The sequence below is a fragment of the Conger conger genome, chromosome 16 (assembly GCF_963514075.1).
Source record: "Conger conger chromosome 16, fConCon1.1, whole genome shotgun sequence".
Taxonomy (NCBI): domain Eukaryota; kingdom Metazoa; phylum Chordata; class Actinopteri; order Anguilliformes; family Congridae; genus Conger; species Conger conger.
The window spans coordinates 14311973-14325889 of record NC_083775.1 but is presented as its reverse complement, the minus strand read 5'-3'; the positions used below and the strand labels follow the sequence as shown (position 1 = coordinate 14325889).

Sequence of the window (13917 nt, the reverse complement as noted above, 5' to 3'; positions counted from 1 at the left end):
CCATGCTTATTCCATGCAGTCTCAACCCCACACATAAAACTGCAGAGAAAACTACTGATCCACACATTGCATGTAAATTGATCTGAAAATTATTACCTACATCCTACAAAGGATTCCATAATTAATAACATGTACAGTGCATCCGGAAAGTATTCACAGCACTTCACTTTTCCTACATTTTGTTATGTTACAGCCTTATTCCAAAATGGAATAAATTCATTTTTTCCTCAAAAATCTACACACAACACCCCATAATGACAACATGAAAGAAGTTTTTGAAATTTTTGCTAATTTATTAAATAAAAAACTAAGAAATCACATGTACAGGAAGTATTCACAGCCTTTGCTCAATACTTCGTTGATGCACCTTTGGCAGCAATTACAGCCTCAAGTCTTTTTGAATATGATGCCACAAGCTCGGTACACCTATCTTTGGGCAGTTTCGCCCATTCCTCTTTGCAGCACCTCTCAAGCGCCATCAGGTTGGATCTCTCCAGAGAGGTTCAATCAGATTCAAGTCTGGGCTCTGGCTGGGCCACTCAAGGACATTCACAGAGTTGTCCTGAAGCAGTCGCCCCAGTCTGAGGTCAAGAGCCCTCTGGAGCAGATTTTCATCCAGGAGGTCTCTGTACATTGCTGCATTCATCTTTCCCTCAATCCTGACTAGTCTCCCAGTTCCTGCCACTGAAGAACATCCCCACAGCATGATGCTGCTACCACCATGCTTAACTGTAGGGATGGTATTGGCCAGGTGATGAGCGGTGCCTGGTTTCCTCCAAACATGACGCCTGGCATTCACACCAAAGAGTTAAATCTGTGTCTCATCAGACCAGAGAATTTTGTTTCTCATGGTCTGAGAGTCCTTCAGGTGCCTTTTGGCAAACTCCAGGAGGGCTGCCGTGTGCCTTTTACTAAGGAGTGGCTTCCGTCTGGCCACTCTACCATACAGGCCTGATTGGTGGATTGCTGCAGAGATGGTTGTCCTTCTGGAAGGTTCTCCTCTCTCCACAGAGGAACGCTGGAGCTCTGACAGAGTGACCATCGGGTTCTTGGTCACCTCCCTGACTAAGGCCCTTCTCCCCCGATTGCTCAGTTTAGACGGGCGGCCAGCTCTAGGAAGAGCCCTGGTGGTTCCGAACTTCTTCCATTTACGGATGATGGAGGCCACTGTGCTCATTGGGACCTTCAAAGCAGCAGACATTTTTCTGACCCCTTCCCCAGATTTGTGCCTCAAGACAATCCTGTCTCGGCGGTCTACAGACAATTCCTTTGCCTTCAAGCTTGGTTTGCGCTCCGCCATGCACTGTCAACTGTGGGACCTTATATAGACAGGTGTGTGCCTTTCCAAATCATGTCCAATCAACTGAATTTACCACAAGTGGACTCCAATTAAGCTGTAGAAACATCTCAAGGTTGATCAGTGGAAACAGGATGCACCTGAGCTCAAATTTGAGCTTCATGGCAAAGGCTGTGAATACTTATGTTCATGTCATTTCTTAGTTTTTTATTTTTAATAAATTTGCAAAAATCTCAAAAAAATGTTTTTCACATTGTCATTATGGGGTATTGTGTGTAGAATTTGGAGGAAAAAAATGACTTTAATCAATTTTGGAATAAGGCTTTAACATAACAAAATGTGGAAAAAGTGAAGCGCTGTGAATACTTTCCAGAATCCCGGTCGACCGGGGCCTCTGTGTGGAGTTTGCATGTTCTCCCCGTGTTTGCATGGGTTTCCTCCGGGTACTCCGGTTTCCTCCCACAGTCCAAAGACATGCCCGTAGGTATGAGTGTGTGAGTGAATGGTGTGTGTGTCCTGCGATGGACTGGCGACCTGTCCAGGGTGCAGACCTGCCAACCTTTACGTATTTTGCGTAGCAGATACGCATTTAGACACCAAACTACGCTGCTACGATTTGTCACTTCAAAATACGCGAAAATGAGTTAAACTGTCTGTGCATTCGCGCACTAGGCAACTCGTCTATGGGTGTAACCGCATTGGGCAGCAACCTGTTTGGAAAAGAAGACTTCGACCAACCATAGCGCTAGTTTTAAACTCTTCAAATAGGCTACAAGCGGAGAGCCGGGGAGCCGTCAAAACGAAAGTAACGAAATTGGTTTTCATCCCTCTCAGTCCATCTTACTACTGTGACTGGTTTTACAAGGGAACACCGTTTCAAACGTAAATGGGCAGGGTATGGGAATTGTGAATTGCGTCCATTTGAATAAGCCTGCCAACTCCTGGAAAATAAAGCAAGGACAACCGTTTGATAGCTCAAACCCAATGTTCCGCCTTATCTGAAGGAAATATTTGTTCCAGCTTGTTTTGATATTTTACCCAGACCTATATCAAAACAATATTGCATAGCCTAAAGTGAAAAAATATGGTAGCCTAGTGACGTTTCCATCTAGTCAACCGATAGGCTACTGTGCGTTAAGACCTTCCAAACTACACGTGCATGTGAGATTCTTATGAGCAGCGTACGAAGTGTTTTCACGCAAGTGCGTGTGGTAGCCTAATAAGAAAAACACGAGGATGATGATGTGTGTTCGTGTATGTGTGTGCCTTGCACATAATAATACACATGACGTCAGATGAGGATACTGACACAGAGAGAGAGGGAAGCAAATCTAAAAAGAAGCCAGTCTATGCCCCTCAGAAGTTCCTGACGAAGTATCAAGATCAATGGCCATGCCTCCGCCCCTCTAAACTGCCTAATCATGCGTTTTGCACCGTGTGCAATTATGATTTTGACGTTAGCCATCAAGGAGCTGCAGGTAATAATATAAGTTTAAGTTCTGTTTAAGGGATTTTCAGTTACCTTATGCCAAATGTCTCGGTGAAAACATTGGAACATATTCCAAAATTTGAAGTGTATCAAAGCACAGAAAATATATTGCCTTTTCATTAAAAGAGTTTTTGTTTTCTTCATAGTCTACTTGTATGTTGAATAACTAGATATGGTGGTGGTGAGTGGGATCTATGTGCTTAGTAATGAGTTGTGATGAGTGAGCATGTGAACTCAATCAATACTGATCAGCCAATGTGCCTGACCTCACACCGCGCCGTACCATGCCGTGCTGCGCCGCGCCGCCACAGTAAGTTGCTACTCAAATTTTTTTTCCAAGGTTGGCAGGTCTGAGGGTGTATTCCTGCCTTTTGCCCAATGTATGCTGGGATAGGCTCCAGCCCCCCTGTGACCCTGCTCAGGATAAGCGGGTTAGGATAATGAATGAATGAACGAATGAATGAATGACTTACAAAGTTGTATGTAAATACACTGTGAGACATGTATAGCTGTATGCTTGGAGTCATTGTCCTGCTGGCCAATCTACCTACAACCAAGACTCAGGATTTTCTGCCAGTATTTCCTGGTACTTTGTTGAGGTCATTTGTGATATTGATCTGAAATGGTGCCCCTGATCCACTGGCAGCAAACCATCTCCAAAACATAAATGACCCACTGTATTTGCCATTAGGTATGAGGTGCTTCTCCTTGTATGCATTCAATTTTGCAGCTAAACATGTCGATGGTGTGGTCAAAATGTGGTCTCAACTGACCATAGCACATAGTCATAATTCCAATGAGGTTAGGGAATCTCCAGATGCTTGGTTTTGTTTATTGTGCCCAGTCAGGGCTGTCTATAGTGAAGCAGGAAGTGATGGAATGACACAATAGTATATTTAGACTGAGATGAACTAAATGAAAGTAAAATTGTATTGGCAACTCCACTTCATTTGATCCAATAATTGAATAATTGTTTGGGGTGCCAATCATTTTGGCACCTGTGGTTTTCAGAACATATGACATTACTAAATAAAAAAAACATTGAAACATGAGTAAATGCATTGACATAAAAGTATAAAGTTTTCCCATATGTTTGAACATAAGATATAGATCATTATCAATTATTATTGTATGCAGCATTTCTTTTCTATTTTTATTAAGGGTGCCAATAACTCTGGAGCCCACTGTATTGTTTGAAATGAATCCACATCCAGTAGAGTAACATTTAGAAAAGCAGAAAGGTACATTTATTAACATTATCAGGACATCTCAGCTAATAGCCCATGAGTTCCACCGGACCAGTGTTAAGTGTTTGACCTCAACTCCTCCTTTCACTGTGTCAATCGCGGTGGAGTTAAGAGTGCCAACTCCTTATCAAAGCTATTCTTTCCAGTAGCTTTGCCTGCAGTCAAATAAAGGGATGGTCCATTACCTTAAGCCAGTTTCTCCCGTCCCTTGACTGATCAGGTCCAATTTGAATAAGAGATGGTGCTGTCCATGGGGATTTCCTTACACAGCATAAGAAAATACCGTCCAGTAAACCAACTTTATAACTATGGCAAAATAGGAAGCTCACTAAACTCAGATGTAATTTATACAATATGACAGACCATACTGAGGGAATGTTTTATTACAAATAAGCACAAGAGATAAACACTCTCCATTACAGCTGGTGTTCTACAACCAGAAAGTAAAATGCACTACAATAACACTTCATACTTCACACTGAAAAAGAACAAAAAAAAAGACCTGTCCCTCTAATTTAGACCCGTGTTTTTATGCAGAGACAAAGTCTTGACAAGTTACACCGTTGGCCTTCATCAACTAGGTCAAACGACCACTGATGATTTTCTAACAATCCCACAATTCTCCTCAGTCCCAGCCAGTGCCCTCCACAATCCCACTGCCCGCGCGCGCTTCCTTTGACTTTCAGTTTCAAATGCATGACGTCACTTCCTCCTTTGTGGTCACAAAATGGCCGACCAAGGTCCTCCTCAGCCAGCCTGCCCCCCCCCCCCCATGCCCTCACTCCGTCAGGTAAAAGTGCATCTTGTCGTTGATGCTCTTCCTCTCCGGGTTGAGCCTCTTGAGGATTTGGGCCAGCACGTTGACCGTCTGCTCGCTGCTCAGGCCCGTCCTCTTGGTTTGGAACTTCTTCAGCAGGTCCTTGGTGGTCATGGGCTTCCTTATGAGGTACCGCCGCACCGCCTCTTCTGTCAGCTGCACGTCACTGCGTCGGGGCGGAGAAGAAGAACAAAAATCAGGGAGACGATGGAGAGAAAGGGAACATGATGCAGGTAACGGGAGGCAGAAAAGCAGGCAAAGAAGTGAGGAGGACAAGGAGAAGATCAGGATGAAGAAGTATAAGAGAGGAGTTGTAGTCTTCAAAACAGGGGCACGTCCAAATACTCTAAAAAACAGTATCCTTCCTTTCCACCAGGGGGGGGGGAAAGGAGGACATTTTTTTGAGAAATGACACCCCAATACTCCGCTGTGAAAATGATAATGAGTCTACTCAATTTGGCTCAGTTCAATTGAACTTGCTTTAGAGACGTGAAAGAATTGTACATTCGTAATGGCAAAACATGGAGAGGACGACCAGGAGGTGGGGGAGAGGGGGAGAGAGAGAGAGAGAGAAAGAGAAAAAAAAAAGGAGGGACCAGAGAGAAGCAGGAGTACCTGGAGCTGGGTGTGGATTTTCCAGAAGTGGGCTGGGGGGTGGTCTTTCCTGACGGGCTCTGTGGACTGGGCTCCATCTTCAGCCTCTTGGACGCGGGCGTGTCCACGTTGGTAGCCACCGCTTGCCGCTTACCTGGGAGTGAGAGTTAAGGTGGCCACACTTGAAACGACACATCAGGGTGTGCTGGGCAAAGTCGAATGTCCTTAGGGACAGGGGCAGGAGGCACGGACACAGACAGGGGAGCCCCGCCGGGGCGGCGTGCATACCTAGCTCCAGCTTGCTGGCGGCAGCTCGGAGCGTGTTGGAGGTGGAGGCGCTGTCGATGGAGGGGGTCCCGGGACGGCTGCCCGTCCTGGAGCTACCCCCCGACCCCCTGCCGCCTCCCCGCTTCGGCGGGGTGCGTTTTTTCTGTGGGGGGGGAGAGGGACAGGGCGGGAGCAGGTAAGAAGGAGCAGGCTAGCGTGAAGGTGCCAGGCGAATGCAGACGGCCGGTGGACAGGCCTCACCACCATGAAGAGCGCGGAGCTGGCCTCTTTCTCGATATCGCTGTCCTCCGAGCTGTCCGACTCCTCGCTGCTGTCTGGAACGCAAAAGCACGGCGCCGGTTAGTCAAAACACACCCCCTTCACAGTAGCCTGAGCCAATCGGGCTGACAAACATACTGCAATAGTTACATTTCTTTCCTTTTTTTCCCCCCCCTTTCTGGGACACCGAGAAGGGTAATTAAAGTGTTGTTGAACTAAGGAGAGATTTGGGTTAAAGCAGCAGGTTGTTTGCCGGGAGGGACATGGGTGTACACTGCAAAAGCCAAAAAAATACAGTAAAAGTATTTCAGTCTTACACTGAGAGTAAACATCTTTTTCATTTTAAATGATAGTGTTTGTTTTTAAGACAAATTGGCAATGAGGTAAGACAGTTTCACTCATTTCAAGACAAAAGACTTATTGGACAGTAACGTTTGTAGCGTAGAACTGAATCCACACAACGGCATGGTCCGTACCTCTCCTCTTCTTCTTCTCCTGCTGTACGGGAGTCTTCTTCCCATCCTCTTCCTCCTCCTCCTTCCCCTCCTCCTCATTCTGCTTCTCTTCCTCGCTCTCTTCCTCACTCTCCGAGGCTTCGTCGATCCCTGGGTGGGGCAGACGGCCTGCTTTAGCGCACGGTGCCATCGGCCCTCAGTGTAAAATGCGCGCCAATTGCTACGCAACAGCGTAGATACAATTCTCCCTCAACCCAATTCAATGGTGCTATATTGCCAAAGCATATCCAGAACATTTAAAGCATAAAAAAAGCTTTTTTTTTCACAATAACAATAATAATAAGCAATGCGAATTACACATATATAGTAATAAATGTGCCTCACCTTTGGGAACATCCTCCCCTTTATTGGGTTTGACCTTTTCCTGTTCATCTTCTTCTGAACTGGAAACGGGAAGAACCAAGATGCCGTCAGGATGACAGAAAGCAGTTGTGAATTAGCGTTGGGGGCTGATTATTCACACACAACACCGGCACGGAACAAAGAGAACAGGACTATGCAGAAACACATGCTACATGATTCAAGCCCAGCCCTTACAGAGCTCATTAAACATAAACATTTGGGAATATTAAATTATTGATAAAGCTCTGAGGATCGATTAAAAACGGTTGTGAACCCCAAGCTCTGGACGGCTGCAGGCTGCACAGGTGATACACTTCCCTGTCAGTCAGCAGCCAACATATACCCTGCAAACAGTCTATGCACTCTTTAACCAGCCAGTCAGTTAAACCCTTCACTCGTCTGCCCTGAAGACATGCAGTCACTGCTGCCCTCCAGGACTGGAGACTGAACCCTCCGCTCTACCCTGTTATGAACTGTGCTGTTAAATAATCAACGATCCATCCTCCGCGACACTGCAGTTCATTAACACATTAACTACAAGTTACGATCCACTGAAAAAGCCTGAAATGGCGATTCCGTCAGCAGCTCTGCGCCAGCACCTGCTCTCGTCAGACATGTAGTCCACCTCCAGACCCTCAAAGTCCCCGTCGTCACTGTCCTCCATGGCCTCGCTGTCACTGCCACCCTTCCTCTTCTTCTTCTTGCCTTTTCCCTTCTTCTTCTGCTCCTTCTTGGCTTTCGGCTTACTCTCCCCGTCTGCCCGAGAGAGAGAGACAGTGACAGAGAGAGAGAGAGAAAGAGAGAGTGACAGAGAGAGAGACAGAGACAGAGTGACAGAGAGAGGGACAGTGAGAGACAGAGAGTGACAGAGACAGAGAGAGACAGAGAGAGAGAGACACAGAGAGAGACACACACACAGAGAGAGAGAGAGAGAGAGAGAGAGAGAGAGAGAGAGAGAGAGAGAGAGAGAGAGAGAGAGAGAGAGAGAGAGAGAGAGAGAGAGAGAGAGAGAGAGAGAGAGAGAGAGAGAGAGAGAGAGAGAGAGATGGGGTCAAAGAATGAACACAGGTCAGGCGGTGTCTCGCTTTTCGTTCGACCCACTTAACCACAATCCTTCCCCAGGTCAAAACCCTCTACATCCGAACACTTATATATACTCAGTGAGCTCTTTATTAGGTATTCATTAGACTTATTTTTTAGATTTCTACTGCTGTAGCCTATCCACTTAAGAGTTATGATGCGTTGTGTGTTCAGAGATGCTCTTCTGTATACCACTGTTGTATTTGTGGTTATTTGCGTTCCTGTCAGCTTTCTCCAGTCTGGCCCTTCTCCTCCGACGTCTCTCATTAACAAGGTGTTTCTGTCCGCAGAACTGCTGCTCACAGGATTAAAAAATATATATAATTCGCACCATTCGTTGCAAACTAGAGACTAGTGAGCGTGAAAATCCCAGGAGATCAGCAGTTTCTGATATACTCAAACCACCCCGTCTGCCACCAACAATCATTCCAAGGTCAAATTCAGTTAATCACATTTTTTCCCCATTCTGATGGTTGATGTGAACATTAACTGAAGGTGTAATAAGGTAAAAATGTTCCTCAAAGTGCTCGGTGAGAGTATACATGTTTGGATAAAAAGGGGGGAACGTGTTTGCACGTGTAGGGCGGCCTGTAGCGTAGTGGTAAAGGTAAATGACCGGGACAAGCAAGGTCGGTGGTTCAATTCCCGGTGTAGCCACAACGACATCTGCACAGCCATTGGGCCCTTGAGCAAGGCCCTTAACCCTGCATTGCTCCAGGGGAGGATTGTCTCCTGCTTAGTCTAATCAACTGTATGTCGCTCTGGATAAGAGTGTCTGCCAAATGCCAATAATGTAATTGTAGTGTAGTGTAGTGTAGTGTAGTGTAATGTAAATGTAATGTAATGTACTGTAGTGTAATGTAGTGTCATGTAATGTAGTGTAGTGCAGTGCAATGTAGTGCAGTGTAGTGTAGTGTGTAATGTTAATGTAGTGCAGTGTAGTGTAATGTTAATGTAGTGTAGTGCAGTGTAATGTAATGTAGTGTAATGTAAATGTAATGTAGTGTAATGTAATGTAGTGCAGTGCAATGTAGTGTAATGTTAGTGTAGTGTAGTGCAGTGCAGTGTAATGTAGTGCAGTGCAATGTAATGTAGTGTAGTGCAGTGTAATGTAGTGCAGTGTAATGTAGTGTAGTGTAATGTAGTGTAGTGCAGTGCAGTGTAATGTAGTGTAGTGTAGTGCAGTGCAATGTAATGTAATGCAATGTAATGTAATTTAATGTAATGTTTGCGCTCCCCCACCTTCTGCCTCGCTCTCCTCGCTGTCGTCGCTGCTCAGCTCCAGGTCGTCTTCCAGGTCGTGTATGCGCAGGTCCCCGCCCCGGCCGCCCTTCTTCTTCTTCTTCTTCTTCCCCCCCTTCTCCACCTCGTCGTCGTCATCATCCCCTCGCTCCTGTTCCCGCAGACGCCGCTGCAGCATGATGCTGAAGTGATTGACCACTTTATTCCTCCTATGAGGGCGGGAGAGAAAATCAATTAGGTGTCGATGTAAACTAAATTCCTCCTGCAACCGCACCCCAGCAATACTTGTACCCTTTCTATAAGTTCAGGTATTGTTTTTATGGGGTTTAGGTTTTTCTTATTTTGGCGTGTCATTGAGGCAATCTGTACATACTATGGGTTTGTATTGTGGTTCCTAGGAGTTCATCAGCATAGCGCATTGGTGATGTTATACACATACACGCTGGTCCTGGAATGTAGTTAGTGTTTCCAGGGTCCACCTCTGCCTCATCGCTGAGTGTCTCTGCCCCACCACCCCAACCCATGCAGGAAGGACATCACAGATTGCAGTTCTGACCTGCATCTCTTCAGACGTGATTGCGATTGGCGTTTATTATTCAAACGCCAGGACAGAACAAAATAGAGGTCCACCTTGCCGTATTTTTATTCTGACTCTAATTTTACCCTTGGGCCACTTTCGCAGTACCTCCTATGGTCTGCCCCTCCGCCCTGCGTCTCCCTCCACCTCCTCACCTGCCCCACTCCTCCTCCGCCTCCTCCGCAGTGAGTGTCCGGTGTTTGGCCTGCGGGGTGAAGTTGTACCAGCCGTGGACCGGAAAAGCCTCGAACGCCCCGTCCGGACACTGGGTGAAGATGTAGTAGGAGGCGTTCTCCGTCACACCGCCCTTCTTCTGCCCCTTGAACCTGAAACACAGCAAAGAGATTCAGCCTTGCCCCCCCTGCGCAGGCAGCCACACTGACGGGCACCGACAAATCTGTATTCACTTTCATTTGACACTTTACTCCACCAGGTTAGTCCCACTGAGATTTAAAATCTCTTTTACGAGAGAGACCTGGCCAAGAAGGGCAACACACTTCATTTTGGACAATACAACATAAAAGCGTACGAAACAAACAAGGACAACATGCGCGAAAAATTGTACCTTCTCCCCGCCTTCCCATTGACCTTCAGCAGCCAGGGCTGGTCCTCCACGCGGAACTCCCGCGTGATGATGCCGAACTTCTTCCGGCGGGCCTCCTCCCTCTGCTTCTTCCCGAACTCGCTGCCGGCGGCGCCCTCCGCCGCCTCGTCCTCCCCCCCGAACATGCGGCGGTTGCTCATGTCGCGCTCCATCTTTGCCTGCGGGGAGCGGGAAGGGCAAGAGAGTGAGCGGGCAGGGAGCATTCACGGGGAGTCATCTCAACACCGTCTCCATTACCTGCGTCCAAGTGGAGCAGTTGACCTTGTCCCCCGCGTTAAAGGCCATGATGCTGTACTTCTTGCTGGTGTTTCTGTGAGGCAGACACAGAGGCAGTGTTGGATTATGCGTCGAGCACGGAGCATGGTTTAAAACCGTGTCCACAGAGGATCAGTCATGGGGACTGAGAAAATATTACTGCAATATGTAAGGAGTGGAGGAGACAAAGAAACTCCTTGAACTGGAATGAGAATCAGGAAACTCACTTGGGGACTCTGACAATGTATTCTGTCGAAGAGGATCCACCATTTCCCTGCAAAAAAACCAAAAAAAACAACATTTCAATTCGTATGAATGCATCATTTCAATTCGTATGAATGCATCATATTCTGTCTGTAAGCATACTGATCAGCCACTTCATTCATTCATTGACACCTTACCAGTGATGTCATTGTTGAGAGAGTTGGAAACAATTCACCCCAGGAACTGGTCTGTCACCCAGCAGTGACCCCACCGAAGACAGCACAAGGACACAGAATTACTCCTGCACGCCATGGGAAGAAAACATGTATGGAAATCCGTTATCCATTACTTGCTGAGACTGGCACAGCTACCATATCTAGCTTGCTAGTGAACTACACAGGATTTGCCGTCATGTTTATTATTCTTGCCATTAAATAGAGGACTTGGGTAAGAACATCAGTTATAGTAAACATAAAGTAATAAAGTATATAAGTAAACATTTCACAGTAGCAAAGTTAGTACTAATAGAACCACTCAAGCAACTACAGCTTAACACCAAATTGCAATCTAAGACAACTAGAAAACATTCTAAATGTTTAGTAAACATTATAAATATGAGGTCAAAAAAGTGCAAAAATCTACTTGCTCTTTTGGAGACAACCAGTCTGGCACGACTTGCGAGCAATAGTTTTTCGATAGGTTGGTAAGTGCCATTACGTTAGCTGGTTGACCATTATGATATTAAAACGGAAATAAGTCATACCTACCATAGTTTGAGATACCGCAAACTATTGCATGAAAATTATATATACGTAGGTTTTTATGCGTGTAGCTTACAGTAAGTTAATAGGACCCCAATGCTGTGCCACGAGGAGACCATCTAAGCTTTTCCGAGTTGCTTTAACGTAAGTCAATACTGTTTATAGCGAACCATGCAAGTTATTGTAGCTAGATAACAAGTGAAAGTTATTTTGCGGGCGTCTTTCTAGTCTTACAAGTCATTATTTTGAATCACTCGTAGTGTAACGTTTCAATAACTAGCTACCGAAATTCTAGTTTGCGCCACGATGTAGTTAATGTTAGTTAAATGCAATTGTATTATATATATATTTTTTTTCATTCGTGTTCGTTACAAGGTAATGGGAATGCATGTCTGTGCCAAAGACATTTGTCTTCATCTGTAGACTAGCAAACTGTATCAGTGTAGTATAAAGTTAACTTAGCTAACGGTAACTTAGCTAGCTATAATTCTAACATTAGAACAAACCTTAGGATATCTAGCTAGCTAGCTAGCTAGCTAGCTAACGTTAGGCAAGATAAAATCTTGCTATATTTAGATATTGACAATGTTTGGATTTACCTCTGTTGGTTTACTTGATTATAAGCGTACGTACATTGGTCTTTTTAATCAATGTAGATAAATATACACAAAACACTTCGGTTTGTTTAGCTACTTACAAAGAAGAAGTTATATAGGCGAACAGCAGCGCGACAAAGAAAACGAGACCGGTTACAATGGTGTCCGATTAGAAACAAAGTTCCCTGTGTCGGGGTTCCGAATTGGCCGGAGCGAATACACTGTGCCACACAATGACTAAAGATGTAATTAATTCTTACTTTTTCAGTCAGAGGAGAGAAAGGGTGGAATAAAAAGGCTAAAATTGTCAGTTGCATTTATTCTTCACTTATGGAGTTCAGACGAAGGCAAATAAATACATTTATGGGCCATAAATAGATCCAAGCCTGGCACAGCTTTCGAGGAAACTCAATATTTTGTAAATAGAGAAACTAGTCCTTTCTGACTTTGAACTGGACATTGCCTTGGTCTGGCAAAGTAGCTAGTATTGATTAAAAACTGTTGTAATTCACCAAGGGCAGTTACTCAATAATTACTATGCTGGTCACAGAAATAGCAGAAAGTAAGAAATTCTGTGGGCCACTTCAAGCCTGCACCAGGGATGGGGGACTGTGCCTGCAGTTGATGATATAGCCTACCTGTGGATGGGCTGAATGTACAATACGCTGTTTTAGTTACTCAAGATGAAAGCATCTGTGAGATTACAGAAACGGAAATGTTAAAGGCTGGACCGGCTGTCCCTTGTAATAAAAAAGAACTGAAAATCCACTCACATTAACCTGAGACTGACTGGGTTGCCAGCGGGCAATAAAGCACTCCTCCTAATGAAACGTTAATACAACATTTTAACACATTTTTGATCCAAGATTCTGGCTGAGCCGATGGCACCCCTGACTGGCAATTAACAAAAAATACTGAATAAAATAACCAATATGATTGCGGGAATGTCCATCTAGAGCCAAGTTTCAGCCTTGAGGCGGAGGCAACCAGATTGTCAGCCAAAAGTGCCTGATACTTGGTGGAATCCATCATACCGTTGATTTTAACCAGTGCCCCTGGATCTCTGGAATTAAAACAGCCCCAAGCATTACTGACCCACCACCAAATTTCACTGTGGGCATGACATGCACCTCTTCTCTGTTTCAGTGCCAAACATTTGGGTCTGCTTATAATTATATAAATATTTTATGTTTTCTGTGATGTGTAATATTGTTTTGGGTTGTTTTTTCATGCCGAGACCGTGGAATGACAAAAGTACAAATAAAAGGCCTTGGAACAAATTATGTGTAGGCCGAGAATTTTATTTAATTTATCTTTTTTGGGTCTTTTATTGCAGTTAATACGGACAATGCAATGCAATGACTGTTAACAGTTAAACACAAGGAAGAATAAAGTTATGAGTAAAAATTAGGAGAGAAACTCTGCCAAAATATTCATTGTGATGTTATATACCCAGAATAATAAAGTTCATCAAGTATTAAAAGGATTCCCGGAAGACAGTAAATGTGGATATATTTAGATATATAATGCAGTCAAACTATCTAAACTTGTTCATTCAATCCCAAGAACAGTGAAATGCATGCACATGCCCAGGATGTACAGAATGGGTATACTTTCTGAATTGCTTTGTTGACTACTCTCTTATCAGCTTTCTCAAAGCAGCAATTGCACGAAACTCAAAGACAACAAGGCGTGTCAACATTTACAAAGCAAAATGTAGAAAGAAATTCCAAGCACAACCATCATGAAGC

The 13917-nt window shown here is 44.8% G+C and overlaps 1 protein-coding gene across 3 annotated transcripts; it reads right to left on the bottom strand.

Moving 5' to 3' along the window:
* Positions 1 to 4398: 4398 nt before the first annotated feature.
* Positions 4399 to 12372, bottom strand: gtf2f1 (general transcription factor IIF, polypeptide 1). 3 transcript variants are annotated; one of them, XM_061224196.1, is made up of 14 exons: positions 12268 to 12372; positions 11007 to 11110; positions 10833 to 10879; positions 10588 to 10660; positions 10312 to 10508; positions 9902 to 10072; positions 9170 to 9378; positions 7447 to 7603; positions 6830 to 6888; positions 6467 to 6595; positions 5973 to 6046; positions 5733 to 5874; positions 5466 to 5598; positions 4399 to 5016 (listed from the first exon to the last, which is right to left on the bottom strand). In XM_061224196.1, exons 2-14 carry the CDS (start codon positions 11016 to 11018, stop codon positions 4812 to 4814), a joined length of 1608 nt encoding a protein of 535 aa, XP_061080180.1. In that variant the 5' UTR covers positions 11019 to 11110; positions 12268 to 12372; the 3' UTR covers positions 4399 to 4811. The 3 variants fall into 3 exon arrangements, with proteins under 3 accessions (XP_061080180.1, XP_061080182.1, XP_061080181.1); XM_061224198.1 differs by having other exon boundaries at positions 5976 to 6046; XM_061224197.1 differs by having other exon boundaries at positions 12170 to 12291.
* Between the last annotated feature and the right edge of the window lie 1545 nt (positions 12373 to 13917).

What these genes read in the sequence shown, in the direction of transcription:
- gtf2f1 (XM_061224196.1), bottom strand. An exon ending in TACATGTCTGACGAGAGCAG is followed by an intron (nt 6,889 to 7,446) that starts GTGCTGGCGCAG and finishes TCCCGTTTCCAG; the next exon opens with TTCAGAAGAAGATGAACAGG. An exon ending in AAATCCACACCCAGCTCCAG is followed by an intron (nt 5,017 to 5,465) that starts GTACTCCTGCTT and finishes GCCCCGACGCAG; the next exon opens with TGACGTGCAGCTGACAGAAG.